Source organism: Carcharodon carcharias, chromosome 5, assembly GCF_017639515.1.
Source record: "Carcharodon carcharias isolate sCarCar2 chromosome 5, sCarCar2.pri, whole genome shotgun sequence".
Classification (NCBI taxonomy): Eukaryota; Metazoa; Chordata; class Chondrichthyes; order Lamniformes; family Lamnidae; genus Carcharodon; species Carcharodon carcharias.
This window is the reverse complement of record NC_054471.1, coordinates 4,917,201-4,935,180: the sequence shown is the minus strand read 5'-3', so window position 1 is coordinate 4,935,180 and position 17,980 is coordinate 4,917,201. Positions and strand designations below refer to the sequence as shown.

The following is a 17,980-nucleotide window of genomic DNA, read 5'->3' as shown; positions in this document are numbered from 1 at the left end:
GGGTCTGTGACAGTGTCACTGGGATCTCAGTGCGGGGTGTAGTTTATCTTGGCTCTGTGACAGTGTCACTGGCATCTCAATGTGCGATGTAGTTTATCTCGGCTCTGTGACGGTGTCACTAGGATCTCACTGTGCGATGTAGTTTATCTCGGCTCTGTGACGGTGTCACTGGGATCTCAGTGTGGGGTGAATTTGATCTCGGTTCTGTGACAGTGTCACTGGGATCTCAGTGCGGGTGTAGTTTATCTCGGCTCTGTAACAGTGTCACTGGGATCTCAGTGTGGGTGTAGTTTATCTCGGCTGTGTAACAGTGTCACTGGGATCTCACTGTGGGGTGTCGTTTATCTCGGCTCTGTGACAGTGTCACTGGGATCTCACTGTGGGGTGTAGTTTATCTCCGGTCTGTGACAGTGTCACTGGAATCTCAATGCAGAGTGTAGTTTATCTCATCTCTGTAACAGTGTCACTGGGATCTCAGTGTTGGGTGTAGTTTATCTCGGCTCTGTGACAGTGTCACTGGGATCTCAGTGTTGGGTGTAGTTTATCTCATCTCTGTAACAGTGTCACTGGGATCTCACTGTGGGGTGTCGTTTATCTCAGCTCTGTGACAGTGTCACTGGGATCTCAGTGTGGGGTGTAGTTTATCTCAGCTCTGTGACAGTGTCACTGGCATCTCAGTGTGGGGTCTAGTTTATCTCGGCTCTGTGACAGTGTCACTGGGATCTCACTGTGCGATGTAGTTTATCTCTGCTCTGTGACAGTGTCACTGGGATCTCAGTGCCGGTGTAGTTTATCTCGGCTCTGTGACAGTGACACTGGGATCTCACTGTGGGGTGTAGTTTATCTCGGCTCTGTGACAGTGTCACTGGGGTCTCAGTGTGGGGCGTAGTTTATCTCAGCTCTGTGACGGTGTCACTGGGATCTCACTGTTGGGTATAGTTTATCTCGGTTCTGTGACAGTGTCACTGGGATCTCACTGTGGGGTGTAGTTTATCTCGGCTCTGTGACAGTGTCACTGGCATCTCAGTGTGGGGTCTAGTTTATCTCGGCTCTGTGACAGTGTCACTGGGATCTCACTGTGCGATGTAGTTTATCTCTGCTCTGTGACAGTGTCACTGGGATCTCAGTGCCGGTGTAGTTTATCTCGGCTCTGTGACAGTGTCACTGGGATCTCAGTGCGGGTGTAGTTTATCTCGGCTCTGTAACAGTGTCACTGGGATCTCAGTGCGGGGTGTAGTTTATCTCTGCTCTGTGACAGTGTCACTGGGATCTCAGTGTGGGGTGTAGTTTATCTCAGCTCTGTGACAGTGTCACTGGCATCTCAGTGTGGGGTATAGTTTATCTCGGCTCAGTCACAGTGTCACTGGGATCTCAGTGTGAGGTGTAGTTTATCTCCGGTCTGTGACAGTGTCACTGGAAGCTCAATGCAGGGTGTAGTTTATCTCATCTCTGTAACAGTGTCACTGGGATCTCAGTGTGGGGTGTAGTTTATCTCGGCTTTGTGACAGTGTCACTGGGATCTCAGTGTTGGGTGTAGTTTATCTCATCTCTGTAACAATGTCACTGGGATCTCATTGTGGGGTGTAGTTTATCTTGGGTCTGTGACAGTGTCACTGGGATCTCAGTGCGGGGTGTAGTTTATCTTGGCTCTGTGACAGTGTCACTGGCATCTCAATGTGCGATGTAGTTTATCTCGGCTCTGTGACGGTGTCACTAGGATCTCACTGTGCGATGTAGTTTATCTCGGCTCTGTGACGGTGTCACTGGGATCTCAGTGTGGGGTGAATTTGATCTCGGTTCTGTGACAGTGTCACTGGGATCTCAGTGCGGGTGTAGTTTATCTCGGCTCTGTAACAGTGTCACTGGGATCTCAGTGTGGGTGTAGTTTATCTCGGCTGTGTAACAGTGTCACTGGGATCTCACTGTGGGGTGTCGTTTATCTCGGCTCTGTGACAGTGTCACTGGGATCTCACTGTGGGGTGTAGTTTATCTCCGGTCTGTGACAGTGTCACTGGAATCTCAATGCAGAGTGTAGTTTATCTCATCTCTGTAACAGTGTCACTGGGATCTCAGTGTTGGGTGTAGTTTATCTCGGCTCTGTGACAGTGTCACTGGGATCTGTGTTGGGTGTAGTTTATCTCATCTCTGTAACAGTGTCACTGGGATCTCACTGTGGGGTGTAGTTTATCTCAGCTCTGTGACAGTGTCACTGGGATCTCAGTGTGGGGTGTAGTTTATCTCGGCTCTGTGACAGTGTCACTGGGATCTCAGTGCAGGGTGTAGTTTATCTCGGCTCTGTGACAGTGTCACTGGGATCTCAGTGCAGGGTGTAGTTTATCTCAGCTCTGTGACAGTGTCACTGGGATCTCAGTGCGGAGTGTAGTTTATCTCGGCTCTGTGACAGTGTCACTGGTATCTCAGTGCGGGCTGTAGTTTATCTCGGCTCTGTAACAGTGTCACTGGGATCTCAGTGCGGGGTCTAGTTTATCTCGGCTCTGTGACAGTGTCACTGGGATCTCAGTGTGGGGTCTAGTTTATCTCGGCTCTGTGACAGTGTCACTGGCATCTCAGTGCAGGTTTATGGTTTATCTCGGCTCTGTGACAGTGTCTCTGGGATCTCACTGTGCGGTGTAGTTTATCTCGGCTCTGTGACAGTGACACTGGGATCTCACTGGGGTGTAGTTTATCTCAGCTCTGTGACAGTGTCACTGGGATCTCAGTGTTGGGTGTAGTTTATCTCGGCTCTATGACTGTGTCACTGGGATCTCAGTGTGGGGTGTAGTTTATCTCAGCTCTGTGACAGTGTCACTGGGATCTCAGTGTGGGGTGTAGTTTATCTCGGCTCTGTGACAGTGTCACTGGGATCTCAGTGCGGGGTGTAGTTTATCTCGGCTCTGTAACAGTGTCACTGGAATCTCAGTGTGGGGTGTAGTTTATCTCAACTCTGTGACAGTGTCACTGGGATCTCAGTGTGGGGTCTAGTTTATCTCGGCTCTGTGACAGTGTCACTGGGATCTCACTGTGGGGTGTAGTTTATCTCAGGTCTGTGACAGTGTCACTGGAATCTCAATGCAGAGTGTAGTTTATCTCATCTCTGTAACAGTGTCACTGGGATCTCAGTGCGGGTGTAGTTTATCTCAACTCTGTGACAGTGTCACTGGGATCTCAGTGTGGGGTGTAGTTTATCTCGGCTCTGTGACAGTGTCACTGGGTTCTCAGTGCGGGGTGTAGTTTATCTCGGCTCTGTGACAGTGTCACTGGGATCTCAGTGTGGGGTATAGTTTATCTCGGCTCTGTGATAGTGTCACTGGGATCTCAGTGTGGGGTGTAGTTTATCTCGGCTCTGTAACAGTGTCACTGGAATCTCAGTGTGGGGTGTAGTTTATCTCAACTCTGTGACAGTGTCACTGGGATCTCAGTGTGGGGTCTAGTTTATCTCGGCTCTGTGACAGTGTCACTGGGATCTCACTGTGGGGTGTAGTTTATCTCAGGTCTGTGACAGTGTCACTGGAATCTCAATGCAGAGTGTAGTTTATCTCATCTCTGTAACAGTGTCACTGGGATCTCAGTGCGGGTGTAGTTTATCTCTGCTCTGTGACAGTGTCACTGGGATCTCAGTGTGGGGTGTAGTTTATCTCAGCTCTGTGACAGTGTCACTGGCATCTCAGTGTGGGGTATAGTTTATCTCGGCTCAGTCACAGTGTCACTGGGATCTCAGTGTGAGGTGTAGTTTATCTCCGGTCTGTGACAGTGTCACTGGAAGCTCAATGCAGGGTGTAGTTTATCTCATCTCTGTAACAGTGTCACTGGGATCTCAGTGTGGGGTGTAGTTTATCTCGGCTTTGTGACAGTGTCACTGGGATCTCAGTGTTGGGTGTAGTTTATCTCATCTCTGTAACAATGTCACTGGGATCTCATTGTGGGGTGTAGTTTATCTTGGGTCTGTGACAGTGTCACTGGGATCTCAGTGCGGGGTGTAGTTTATCTTGGCTCTGTGACAGTGTCACTGGCATCTCAATGTGCGATGTAGTTTATCTCGGCTCTGTGACGGTGTCACTAGGATCTCACTGTGCGATGTAGTTTATCTCGGCTCTGTGACGGTGTCACTGGGATCTCAGTGTGGGGTGAATTTGATCTCGGTTCTGTGACAGTGTCACTGGGATCTCAGTGCGGGTGTAGTTTATCTCGGCTCTGTAACAGTGTCACTGGGATCTCAGTGTGGGTGTAGTTTATCTCGGCTGTGTAACAGTGTCACTGGGATCTCACTGTGGGGTGTCGTTTATCTCGGCTCTGTGACAGTGTCACTGGGATCTCACTGTGGGGTGTAGTTTATCTCCGGTCTGTGACAGTGTCACTGGAATCTCAATGCAGAGTGTAGTTTATCTCATCTCTGTAACAGTGTCACTGGGATCTCAGTGTTGGGTGTAGTTTATCTCGGCTCTGTGACAGTGTCACTGGGATCTCAGTGTTGGGTGTAGTTTATCTCATCTCTGTAACAGTGTCACTGGGATCTCACTGTGGGGTGTAGTTTATCTCAGCTCTGTGACAGTGTCACTGGGATCTCAGTGTGGGGTGTAGTTTATCTCAGCTCTGTGACAGTGTCACTGGCATCTCAGTGTGGGGTCTAGTTTATCTCGGCTCTGTGACAGTGTCACTGGGATCTCACTGTGCGATGTAGTTTATCTCTGCTCTGTGACAGTGTCACTGGGATCTCAGTGCCGGTGTAGTTTATCTCGGCTCTGTGACAGTGACACTGGGATCTCACTGTGGGGTGTAGTTTATCTCGGCTCTGTGACAGTGTCACTGGGGTCTCAGTGTGGGGCGTAGTTTATCTCAGCTCTGTGACGGTGTCACTGGGATCTCACTGTTGGGTATAGTTTATCTCGGTTCTGTGACAGTGTCACTGGGATCTCACTGTGGGGTGTAGTTTATCTCGGCTCTGTGACAGTGTCACTGGCATCTCAGTGTGGGGTCTAGTTTATCTCGGCTCTGTGACAGTGTCACTGGGATCTCACTGTGCGATGTAGTTTATCTCTGCTCTGTGACAGTGTCACTGGGATCTCAGTGCCGGTGTAGTTTATCTCGGCTCTGTGACAGTGTCACTGGGATCTCAGTGCGGGTGTAGTTTATCTCGGCTCTGTAACAGTGTCACTGGGATCTCAGTGCGGGGTGTAGTTTATCTCTGCTCTGTGACAGTGTCACTGGGATCTCATTGTGGGGTGTAGTTTATCTCAGCTCTGTGACAGTGTCACTGGCATCTCAGTGTGGGGTATAGTTTATCTCGGCTCAGTCACAGTGTCACTGGGATCTCAGTGTGAGGTGTAGTTTATCTCCGGTCTGTGACAGTGTCACTGGAAGCTCAATGCAGGGTGTAGTTTATCTCATCTCTGTAACAGTGTCACTGGGATCTCAGTGTGGGGTGTAGTTTATCTCGGCTTTGTGACAGTGTCACTGGGATCTCAGTGTTGGGTGTAGTTTATCTCATCTCTGTAACAATGTCACTGGGATCTCAGTGTGGGGTGTAGTTTATCTCGGCTCTGTGACAGTGTCACTGGGTTCTCAGTGCGGGGTGTAGTTTATCTCGGCTCTGTGACAGTGTCACTGGGATCTCAGTGTGGGGTATAGTTTATCTCGGCTCTGTGATAGTGTCACTGGGATCTCAGTGTGGGGTGTAGTTTATCTCGGCTCTGTAACAGTGTCACTGGAATCTCAGTGTGGGGTGTAGTTTATCTCAACTCTGTGACAGTGTCACTGGGATCTCAGTGTGGGGTCTAGTTTATCTCGGCTCTGTGACAGTGTCACTGGGATCTCACTGTGGGGTGTAGTTTATCTCAGGTCTGTGACAGTGTCACTGGAATCTCAATGCAGAGTGTAGTTTATCTCATCTCTGTAACAGTGTCACTGGGATCTCAGTGCGGGTGTAGTTTATCTCAACTCTGTGACAGTGTCACTGGGATCTCAGTGTGGGGTGTAGTTTATCTCGGCTCTGTGACAGTGTCACTGGGTTCTCAGTGCGGGGTGTAGTTTATCTCGGCTCTGTGACAGTGTCACTGGGATCTCAGTGTGGGGTATAGTTTATCTCGGCTCTGTGATAGTGTCACTGGGATCTCAGTGTGGGGTGTAGTTTATCTCAGCTCTGTGACAGTGTCACTGGCATCTCAGTGTGGGGTATAGTTTATCTCGGCTCAGTCACAGTGTCACTGGGATCTCAGTGTGAGGTGTAGTTTATCTCCGGTCTGTGACAGTGTCACTGGAAGCTCAATGCAGGGTGTAGTTTATCTCGGCTCTGTGACAGTGTCACTGGGATCTCAGTGTGGGGTATAGTTTATCTCGGCTCTGTGATAGTGTCACTGGGATCTCAGTGTGGGGTGTAGTTTATCTCGGCTCTGTAACAGTGTCACTGGAATCTCAGTGTGGGGTGTAGTTTATCTCAACTCTGTGACAGTGTCACTGGGATCTCAGTGTGGGGTCTAGTTTATCTCGGCTCTGTGACAGTGTCACTGGGATCTCACTGTGGGGTGTAGTTTATCTCAGGTCTGTGACAGTGTCACTGGAATCTCAATGCAGAGTGTAGTTTATCTCATCTCTGTAACAGTGTCACTGGGATCTCAGTGCGGGTGTAGTTTATCTCTGCTCTGTGACAGTGTCACTGGGATCTCAGTGTGGGGTGTAGTTTATCTCAGCTCTGTGACAGTGTCACTGGCATCTCAGTGTGGGGTATAGTTTATCTCGGCTCAGTCACAGTGTCACTGGGATCTCAGTGTGAGGTGTAGTTTATCTCCGGTCTGTGACAGTGTCACTGGAAGCTCAATGCAGGGTGTAGTTTATCTCATCTCTGTAACAGTGTCACTGGGATCTCAGTGTGGGGTGTAGTTTATCTCGGCTTTGTGACAGTGTCACTGGGATCTCAGTGTTGGGTGTAGTTTATCTCATCTCTGTAACAATGTCACTGGGATCTCATTGTGGGGTGTAGTTTATCTTGGGTCTGTGACAGTGTCACTGGGATCTCAGTGCGGGGTGTAGTTTATCTTGGCTCTGTGACAGTGTCACTGGCATCTCAATGTGCGATGTAGTTTATCTCGGCTCTGTGACGGTGTCACTAGGATCTCACTGTGCGATGTAGTTTATCTCGGCTCTGTGACGGTGTCACTGGGATCTCAGTGTGGGGTGAATTTGATCTCGGTTCTGTGACAGTGTCACTGGGATCTCAGTGCGGGTGTAGTTTATCTCGGCTCTGTAACAGTGTCACTGGGATCTCAGTGTGGGTGTAGTTTATCTCGGCTGTGTAACAGTGTCACTGGGATCTCACTGTGGGGTGTCGTTTATCTCGGCTCTGTGACAGTGTCACTGGGATCTCACTGTGGGGTGTAGTTTATCTCCGGTCTGTGACAGTGTCACTGGAATCTCAATGCAGAGTGTAGTTTATCTCATCTCTGTAACAGTGTCACTGGGATCTCAGTGTTGGGTGTAGTTTATCTCGGCTCTGTGACAGTGTCACTGGGATCTCAGTGTTGGGTGTAGTTTATCTCATCTCTGTAACAGTGTCACTGGGATCTCACTGTGGGGTGTAGTTTATCTCAGCTCTGTGACAGTGTCACTGTGATCTCAGTGCGGGGTGTAGTTTATCTCGGCTCTGTGACAGTGTCACTGGGATCTCAGTGCAGGGTGTAGTTTATCTCGGCTCTGTGACAGTGTCACTGGGATCTCAGTGCAGGGTGTAGTTTATCTCAGCTCTGTGACAGTGTCACTGGGATCTCAGTGCGGAGTGTAGTTTATCTCGGCTCTGTGACAGTGTCACTGGTATCTCAGTGCGGGTGTAGTTTATCTCGGCTCTGTGACAGTGTCACTGGGATCTCATTGTGGAGTGTAGTTTATCTCAGCTCTGTGACAGTGTCACTGGCATCTCAGTGTGGGTTTATAGTTTATCTCGGCTCAGTCACAGTGTCACTGGGATCTCAGTGTGAGGTGTAGTTTATCTCCGGTCTGTGACAGTGTCACTGGAAGCTCAATGCAGGGTGTAGTTTATCTCATCTCTGTAACAGTGTCACTGGGATCTCAGTGTGGGGTGTAGTTTATCTCGGCTTTGTGACAGTGTCACTGGGATCTCAGTGTTGGGTGTAGTTTATCTCATCTCTGTAACAATGTCACTGGGATCTCATTGTGGGGTGTAGTTTATCTTGGGTCTGTGACAGTGTCACTGGGATCTCAGTGCGAGGTGTAGTTTATCTTGGCTCTGTGACAGTGTCACTGGCATCTCAATGTGCGATGTAGTTTATCTCGGCTCTGTGACGGTGTCACTAGGATCTCACTGTGCGATGTAGTTTATCTCGGCTCTGTGACGGTGTCACTGGGATCTCAGTGTGGGGTGAATTTGATCTCGGTTCTGTGACAGTGTCACTGGGATCTCAGTGCGGGTGTAGTTTATCTCGGCTGTGTAACAGTGTCACTGGGATCTCACTGTGGGGTGTCGTTTATCTCGGCTCTGTGACAGTGTCACTGGGATCTCACTGTGGGGTGTAGTTTATCTCCGGTCTGTGACAGTGTCACTGGAATCTCAATGCAGAGTGTAGTTTATCTCATCTCTGTAACAGTGTCACTGGGATCTCAGTGTTGGGTGTAGTTTATCTCGGCTCTGTGACAGTGTCACTGGGATCTCAGTGTTGGGTGTAGTTTATCTCATCTCTGTAACAGTGTCACTGGGATCTCACTGTGGGGTGTAGTTTATCTCAGCTCTGTGACAGTGTCACTGGGATCTCAGTGTGGGGTGTAGTTTATCTCGGCTCTGTGACAGTGTCACTGGGATCTCAGTGCAGGGTGTAGTTTATCTCGGCTCTGTGACAGTGTCACTGGGATCTCAGTGCGGGTGTAGTTTATCTCGGCTCTGTAACAGTGTCACTGGGATCTCAGTGCGGGGTGTAGTTTATCTCTGCTCTGTGACAGTGTCACTGGGATCTCAGTGTGGGGTGTAGTTTATCTCAGCTCTGTGACAGTGTCACTGGCATCTCAGTGTGGGGTATAGTTTATCTCGGCTCAGTCACAGTGTCACTGGGATCTCAGTGTGAGGTGTAGTTCATCTCCGGTCTGTGACAGTGTCACTGGAAGCTCAATGCAGGGTGTAGTTTATCTCATCTCTGTAACAGTGTCACTGGGATCTCAGTGTTGGGTGTAGTTTATCTCATCTCTGTAACAATGTCACTGGGATCTCATTGTGGGGTGTAGTTTATCTTGGGTCTGTGACAGTGTCACTGGGATCTCAGTGCGGGGTGTAGTTTATCTTGGCTCTGTGACAGTGTCACTGGCATCTCAATGTGCGATGTAGTTTATCTCGGCTCTGTGACGGTGTCACTAGGATCTCACTGTGCGATGTAGTTTATCTCGGCTCTGTGACGGTGTCACTGGGATCTCAGTGTGGGGTGAATTTGATCTCGGTTCTGTGACAGTGTCACTGGGATCTCAGTGCGGGTGTAGTTTATCTCGGCTCTGTAACAGTGTCACTGGGATCTCAGTGTGGGTGTAGTTTATCTCGGCTGTGTAACAGTGTCACTGGGATCTCACTGTGGGGTGTCGTTTATCTCGGCTCTGTGACAGTGTCACTGGGATCTCACTGTGGGGTGTAGTTTATCTCCGGTCTGTGACAGTGTCACTGGAATCTCAATGCAGAGTGTAGTTTATCTCATCTCTGTAACAGTGTCACTGGGATCTCAGTGTTGGGTGTAGTTTATCTCGGCTCTGTGACAGTGTCACTGGGATCTCAGTGTTGGGTGTAGTTTATCTCATCTCTGTAACAGTGTCACTGGGATCTCACTGTGGGGTGTAGTTTATCTCAGCTCTGTGACAGTGTCACTGGGATCTCAGTGTGGGGTGTAGTTTATCTCAGCTCTGTGACAGTGTCACTGGGATCTCAGTGCAGGGTGTAGTTTATCTCGGCTCTGTGACAGTGTCACTGTGATCTCAGTGCAGGGTGTAGTTTATCTCAGCTCTGTGACAGTGTCACTGGTATCTCAGTGCGGGCTGTAGTTTATCTCGGCTCTGTAACAGTGTCACTGGGATCTCAGTGCGGGGTCTAATTTATCTCGGCTCTGTGACAGTGTCACTGGGATCTCAGTGTGGGGTCTAGTTTATCTCAGCTCTGTGACAGTGTCACTGGCATCTCAGTGCAGGTTTATGGTTTATCTCGGCTCTGTGACAGTGTCACTGGGATCTCACTGTGGGGTGTAGTTTATCTCGGCTCTGTGACAGTGACACTGGGATCTCACTGTGGGGTGTAGTTTATCTCGGCTCTGTGACATTGTCACTGGGATCTCACTGGGGTGTAGTTTATCTCAGCTCTGTGACAGTGTCACTGCCATCTCAGTGTGGGGTATAGTTTATCTCGGCTCTGTGACAGTGTCACTGGGATCTCAGTGCAGGTTTATGGTTTATCTCAGCTCTGTGACAGTGTCACTGGGATCTCAGTGCAGGGTGTAGTTTATCTCAGCTCTGTGACAGTGTCACTGGTATCTCAGTGCGGGCTGTAGTTTATCTCGGCTCTGTAACAGTGTCACTGGGATCTCAGTGCGGGGTCTAATTTATCTCGGCTCTGTGACAGTGTCACTGGGATCTCAGTGTGGGGTCTAGTTTATCTCAGCTCTGTGACAGTGTCACTGGCATCTCAGTGCAGGTTTATGGTTTATCTCGGCTCTGTGACAGTGTCACTGGGATCTCACTGTGGGGTGTAGTTTATCTCGGCTCTGTGACAGTGACACTGGGATCTCACTGTGGGGTGTAGTTTATCTCGGCTCTGTGACATTGTCACTGGGATCTCACTGGGGTGTAGTTTATCTCAGCTCTGTGACAGTGTCACTGCGATCTCAGTGTGGGGTATAGTTTATCTCGGCTCTGTGACAGTGTCACTGGGATCTCAGTGCAGGTTTATGGTTTATCTCAGCTCTGTGACAGTGTCACTGGGATCTCAGTGTTGGGGTATAGTTTATCTCGGCTCTGTGACAGTGTCACTGGGATCTCAGTGCAGGTTTATGGTTTATCTCGGCTCTGTGACAGTGTCACTGGGATCTCACTGTGGGGTGTAGTTTATCTCGGCTCTGTGTCAGTGTCACTGGGATCTCATTGTGGGGTGTAGTTTATCTCGGCTCTGTGACAGTGACACTGGGATCTCAGTTTTCGGTGTAGTTTATGTCCGGTCTATGACAGTGTCACTGGCATCTCAATGTGGGGCGTAGTTTATCTCCGGTCTCTGACAGTGACACTGGGATCTCAGTGTTGGGTATAGTTTATCTCATCTCTGTGACAGTGACACTGGGATCTCAGTGTGGGGCGTAGTTTATCTCCGGTCTGTGACAGTGACACTGGGATCTCAGTGTTGGGTGGAGTTGATCTCATCTCTGTGACAGTGACACTGGGATCTCAGTGTTGGGTGTAGTTTATCTCATCTCTGTGACAGTGTCACTGGGATCTCAGTGTGGGGTATAGTTTATCTTGGCTCTGTGACAGTGTCACTGGGATCTCAGTGCAGGGTGTAGTTTATCTCATCTCTGTGACAGTGTTACTGGGATCTCAGTGTGGCGTATAGTTTATCCCTGCTCGCTGACAGTGTCACTGGGATCTCAGTGTGGGGTGTAGTTTATCTCAGCTCTGTGACAGTGTCACTGGGATCTCATTGTGGGGTATAGTTTATCCCTGCTCGCTGACAGTGTCACTGGGATCTCAGTGTGGGGTGTAGTTTATCTCGGCTCTGTGACAGTGTCACTGGGATCTCATTGTGGGGTATAGTTTATCCCTGCTCGCTGACAGTGTCACTGGGATCTCAGTGTGGGGTGTAGTTTATCTCAGCTCTGTGACAGTGTCACTGGGATCTCATTGTGGGGTATAGTTTATCCCTGTTCGCTGACAGTGTCACTGGGATCTCACTTTGTGGTGTCAATTTGCTCTTCTCTAACCCTCAGCTCCCTTCTTTGACAGGGTCACTGGGACATGTCAACAATGGTTTACCCACGAGATGAGAAACTGAGTCAGGAGGACATAATTTCTAACACCAAGGTGGTGATGCAGGGACTGGAGGCTCTGAAGAATGAACATAACTCCATCCTGCAGAGTCTGCTGGAGACTATTAACTGCCTGAAGAAAGATGAGGAAGCCAACCTGGTTCATGAGAAATCGAACCTCATCAGGAAGTCCGTGGAAATGATCGAACTCGGCTTGGGAGAGGCCCAGGTACCGGGGGGAGATTGGCTGCAGGGTGAGGGAGAGGGAGAGCGATTCAAGGGCAGGAGACAGAGAGGCAGTGGCTCCAGGGAGAGAGAGAGAGCGATTCGAGAGGGCAAGAGAAAGAGAGAGAGGGAGACTGGAGTGTGGGAGAGCGAGAGACTGGAGCGCGGGAGAGAGAGCGAGAGACTGGAGCGCGGGAGAGAGAGCGAGAGACTGGAGCGCGGGAGAGAGAGCGAGAGACTGGAGCGCGGGAGAGAGAGCGAGAGACTGGAGCGTGGGAGAGAGAGCGAGAGACTGGAGCGCGGGAGAGAGAGCGAGAGACTGGAGCGCGGGAGAGAGAGCGAGAGACTGGAGCGCGGGAGAGAGAGCGAGAGACTGGAGCGCGGGAGAGAGAGCGAGAGACTGGAGCGCGGGAGAGAGAGCGAGAGACTGGAGCGCGGGAGAGAGAGCGAGAGACTGGAGCGCGGGAGAGAGAGCGAGAGACTGGAGCGCGGGAGAGAGAGCGAGAGACTGGAGCGCGGGAGAGAGAGCGAGAGACTGGAGCGCGGGAGAGAGAGCGAGAGACTGGAGCGCGGGAGAGAGAGCGAGAGACTGGAGCGCGGGAGAGAGAGCGAGAGACTGGAGCGCGGGAGAGAGAGCGAGAGACTGGAGCGCGGGAGAGAGAGCGAGAGACTGGAGCGCGGGAGAGAGAGCGAGAGACTGGAGCGCGGGAGAGAGAGCGAGAGACTGGAGCGCGGGAGAGAGAGCGAGAGACTGGAGCGCGGGAGAGAGAGCGAGAGACTGGAGCGCGGGAGAGAGAGCGAGAGACTGGAGCGCGGGAGAGAGAGCGAGAGACTGGAGCGCGGGAGAGAGAGCGAGAGACTGGAGCGCGGGAGAGAGAGCGAGAGACTGGAGCGCGGGAGAGAGAGCGAGAGACTGGAGCGCGGGAGAGAGAGCGAGAGACTGGAGCGCGGGAGAGAGAGCGAGAGACTGGAGCGCGGGAGAGAGAGCGAGAGACTGGAGCGCGGGAGAGAGAGCGAGAGACTGGAGCGCGGGAGAGAGAGCGAGACTGGAGCGCGGGAGAGAGAGCGAGAGACTGGAGCGCGGGAGAGAGAGCGAGAGACTGGAGCGCGGGAGAGAGAGCGAGAGACTGGAGCGCGGGAGAGAGAGCGAGAGACTGGAGCGCGGGAGAGAGAGCGAGAGACTGGAGCGCGGGAGAGAGAGCGAGAGACTGGAGCGCGGGAGAGAGAGCGAGAGACTGGAGCGCGGGAGAGAGCGAGAGACTGGAGCGCGGGAGAGAGAGCGAGAGACTGGAGCGCGGGAGAGAGAGCGAGAGACTGGAGCGCGGGAGAGAGAGCGAGAGACTGGAGCGCGGGAGAGAGAGCGAGAGACTGGAGCGCGGGAGAGAGAGCGAGAGACTGGAGCGCGGGAGAGAGAGCGAGAGACTGGAGCGCGGGAGAGAGAGCGAGAGACTGGAGCGCGGGAGAGAGCGAGAGACTGGAGCGCGGGAGAGAGAGCGAGAGACTGGAGCGCGGGAGAGAGAGCGAGAGACTGGAGCGCGGGAGAGAGAGCGAGAGACTGGAGCGCGGGAGAGAGAGCGAGAGACTGGAGCGCGGGAGAGAGAGCGAGAGACTGGAGCGCGGGAGAGAGAGCGAGAGACTGGAGCGCGGGAGAGAGAGCGAGAGACTGGAGCGCGGGAGAGAGAGCGAGAGACTGGAGCGCGGGAGAGAGAGCGAGAGACTGGAGCGCGGGAGAGAGAGCGAGAGACTGGAGCGCGGGAGAGAGAGCGAGAGACTGGAGCGCGGGAGAGAGAGCGAGAGACTGGAGCGCGGGAGAGAGAGCGAGAGACGAGCGCGGGAGAGAGAGCGAGAGACTGGAGCGCGGGAGAGAGAGCGAGAGACTGGAGCGCGGGAGAGAGAGCGAGAGACTGGAGCGCGGGAGAGAGAGCGAGAGACTGGAGCGCGGGGGAGAGAGCGAGAGACGAGCGCGGGAGAGAGAGCGAGAGACGAGCGCGGGAGAGAGAGCGAGAGACTGGAGCGCGGGAGAGAGAGCGAGAGACTGGCTGGAGGGAGAGAGTGCGAGAGACTGGCTGGAGGGAGAGAGAGAGAGAGAACGGCTGGAGGGAGAGAGAGAGAGAACGGCTGGAGGGAGTGAGAGAGAGAACGGCTGGAGGGAGAGAGAGAGAACGGCTGGAGGGAGAGAGAGAGAGAACGGCTGGAGGGAGAGAGAGAGAGAACGTCTGGAGGGAGAGAGTGCGAGAACGTCTGGAGGGAGAGAGTGCGAGAGAACGTCTGGAGGGAGAGAGTGCGAGAGAACGTCTGGAGGGAGAGAGTGCGAGAGAACGTCTGGAGGGAGAGAGTGCGAGAGAACGTCTGGAGGGAGAGAGTGCGAGAGAACGTCTGGAGGGAGAGAGTGCGAGAGAACGTCTGGAGGGAGAGAGTGCGAGAGAACGTCTGGAGGGAGAGAGTGCGAGAGAACGGCTGGAGGGAGAGAGTGCGAGAGAACGGCTGGAGGGAGAGAGAGAACACATCTGGGGTCTGAGAGAAAACCACTGGTGGGAGCGAGGCAGAGGGCAGCTGGAGAGAGAGAGAGAGGTAGTACATGTGATGGGAGGTAAGGAGAGAGAGATGGTCTCCCAGCCAGACTGGGCTCCAGGGGGGATGGTCTCCCAGCCAGACTGGGCTCCAGGGGGGCTGGTCTCCCAGCCAGTATCGGAGTGGATATCAGCTGTGAGGCTCAGGATGTGGATATTGGTTGAGGCTCAGTGTTGATATCGACTGTGAGCTCAGGGTGTGGGTATTGGAGTGGATATCAACTGTGAGGCTCAGGGTGTGGGTATTGGAGTGGATCTCGGCTGTGACACTTAGGATGTGGATAATGGGGTGGGTATTGGCTGTGATGTTCAAGATATAGTTATCGGAGTGGATATTGGCTTAATCGCTCAGGGTGTGGATATCGGTGGATATCAGCTATGAGGCATGGTGTGGATGTCGGTCTGAGGGTTAGGGTGTGGATATCTAGGTGGATATCAACTGTGAGGCTCAGGATGTGCACATCAGAGTGGATATCGGCTGTGAGGCTTAGGGTGTGGACATTGGGTTGAAGAACTTGCCTGTGAGGCTTGGGGTGTGGATATCGGCTATGAGACTCAGTGTGGATATCGGAGGGGATATCGGCTGTATGGCTCAGGGTGTGGAGATCGGGGTGAAGAACTTGCCTGTGAGGCTTGGGGTGTGGATATCAGGGTGGATATTGGCTATGAGGCTCAGGGTATGGATTTCGGAGGGGATGTCGGCTGTGAGGCTCAGGGTGTGGATATCGGCTGTGAGGCTCAGGGTGTGGATATCGGCTGTGAGGCTCAGGGTGTGGATATCGGCTGTGAGGCTCAGGGTGTGGATATTGGCTGTGAGGCTCAGGGTGTGGATATTGGCTGTGAGGCTCAGGGTGTGGATATTGGCTGTGAGGCTCAGGGTGTGGATATCGGCTGTGAGGCTCAGGGTGTGGATATCGGCTGTGAGGCTCAGGGTGTGGATATCGGCTGTGAGGCTCAGGGTGTGGATATTGGCTGTGAGGCTCAAGGCGTGGATATTGGGATGGATATCGGCCGTGAGGCTCAGGGTGTGGATATTGGCTGTGAGGCTCGGGGTGGATATCGGCTGTGAGGCTCAGGGCGTGGATATCGGCTGTGAGGCTCAGGGCGTGGATATCGGGATGGATACCGGCTGTGAGGCTCAGGGTGTGGATACCAGCTGTGAAGCTCAGGGTGTGGATACCAGCTGTGAGGCTCAGGGTGTGGATACCGGCTGTGAGGCTCAGGGTGTGGATATCGGCTGTGAGGCTCAGGGCATGGATATCGGGGTGGATATCGGCTGTGAGGCTCAGGGCGTGGATATCGGGGTGGATATCAGCTATGAGGCTCAGGGGGTGGATATCGGCTGTGAGGCTCAGGGTGTGGATACCGGCTGTGAGGCTCAGGGTGTGGATACCGGCTGTGAGGCTCAGGGCATGGATATCGGGGTGGATATCGGCTGTGAGGCTCAGGGCGTGGATATCGGGGTGGATATCAGCTATGAGGCTCAGGGGGTGGATACCGGCTGTGAGGCTCAGGGGGTGGATATCGGCTGTGAGGCTCAGGGTGTGGATACCGGCTGTGAGGCTCAGGGTGTGGATACTGGCTGTGAGGCTCAGGGTGTGGATACCGGCTGTGAGGCTCAGGGTGTGGATACCGGCTGTGAGGCTCAGGGTGTGGATACCGGCTGTGAGGCTCAGGGTGTGGATATCGGCTGTGAGGCTCAGGGTGTGGATATCGGCTGTGAGGCTCAGGGTGTGGATACCGGCTGTGAGGCTCAGGGCGTGGATATCAGGGTGGATATCGGCTGTGAGGCTCAGGACGTGGATATTGGGGTGGATACCGGCTGTGAGGCTCAGGGTGTGGATATCGGCTGTGAGGCTCAGGGTGTGGATATCGGCTGTGAGGCTCAGGGTGTGGATATCGGCTGTGAGGCTCAGGGTGTGGATATCGGCTGTGAGGCTCAGGGTGTGGATATCGGCTGTGAGGCTCAGGGTGTGGATATCGGCTGTGAGGCTCAGGGTGTGGATATCGGCTGTGAGGCTCAGGGTGTGGATATCGGCTGTGAGGCTCAGGGTGTGGATACCGGCTGTGAGGCTCAGGGCGTGGATATCAGGGTGGATATCGGCTGTGAGGCTCAGGACGTGGATATCGGGGTGGATACCGGCTGTGAGGCTCAGGGTGTGGATATCGGCTGTGAGGCTCAGTGTGTGGATACCGGCTGTGAGGCTCAGGGCGTGGATATCGGGGTGGATATCGGCTGTGAGGCTCAGGGTGTGGATATTGGGGTGGATATCGGCTGTGAGGCTCAGGGGGTGGATATCGGCTGTGATGCTCAGGAGGTGGATATCGGGGTGGATATCGGCTGTGAGGCTCAGGGTGTGGATATCGGGGTGGATATCGGCTGTGAGGCTCAGGGGGTGGATATCGGCTGTGAGGCTCAGGGTGTGGATATCGGCTGTGAGGCTCAGGGTGTGGATATCGGCTGTGAGGCTCAGGGTGTGGATATCGGCTGTGAGGCTCAGGGTGTGGATATCGGCTATGAGGCTCAGGCTGTGGATATCGGCTGTGAGGCTCAGGGGGTGGATATCAGCTGTGAGGCTCGGTGTGGATATCGGCTGTGAGGCTCAGGGTGTGGATATCGGGGTGGATATCGGCTGTGAGGCTCAGGGGGTGGATATCGGGGTGGATATCGGCTATGAGGCTCAGGGTGTGGATATCGGCTGTGAGGCTCGGTGTGGATATCGGCTGTGAGGCTCAGGGGGTGGATATCAGCTGTGAGGCTCGGTGTGGATATCGGCTGTGAGGCTCAGGGTGTGGATATCGGGGTGGATATCGGCTGTGAGGCTCAGGGTGTGGATATTGGGGTGGATATCGGCTGTGAGGCTCAGGGTGTGGATATCGGGGTGCATATCGGCTGTGAGGCTCAGGGCGTGGATATCGGCTGTGAGGCTCAGGGCGTGGATATCGGCTGTGAGGCTCAGGGCGTGGATATCGGCTGTGAGGCTCAGGGCGTGGATATCGGCTGTGAGGCTCAGGGCGTGGATATCGGCTGTGAGGCTCAGGGTGTGGATATCGGGGTGGATATCGGCTGTGAGGCTCAGGGTGTGGATATCGGCTGTGAGGCTCAGGGTGTGTATGGTCTCCCCAGGTGATGATGGCCCTCTCCGGTCACCTCAACACTGTGGAATCCGAGAAACAGAAACTGCGAGCCCAAGTCCGGAGACT

General features: G+C 53.2%; 1 protein-coding gene across 1 annotated transcript in view; it reads left to right on the top strand.

Annotated features, from left to right (window-relative positions):
• The window catches only part of LOC121278082 (kinesin light chain 1-like), a 119,232-nt gene that overhangs the window by 56,930 nt on the left and 44,322 nt on the right, over positions 1-17,980 (top strand). The window contains exons 2-3 of the mRNA XM_041188143.1: positions 11,959-12,210; positions 17,904-17,980. The exon at positions 17,904-17,980 is cut by the window's right edge and continues 154 nt beyond it. Coding sequence (XP_041044077.1) covers positions 11,971-12,210; positions 17,904-17,980 — 317 coding nt within the window. The 5' untranslated portion in view covers positions 11,959-11,970. The remainder of the gene's footprint in view (positions 1-11,958; positions 12,211-17,903) is intronic.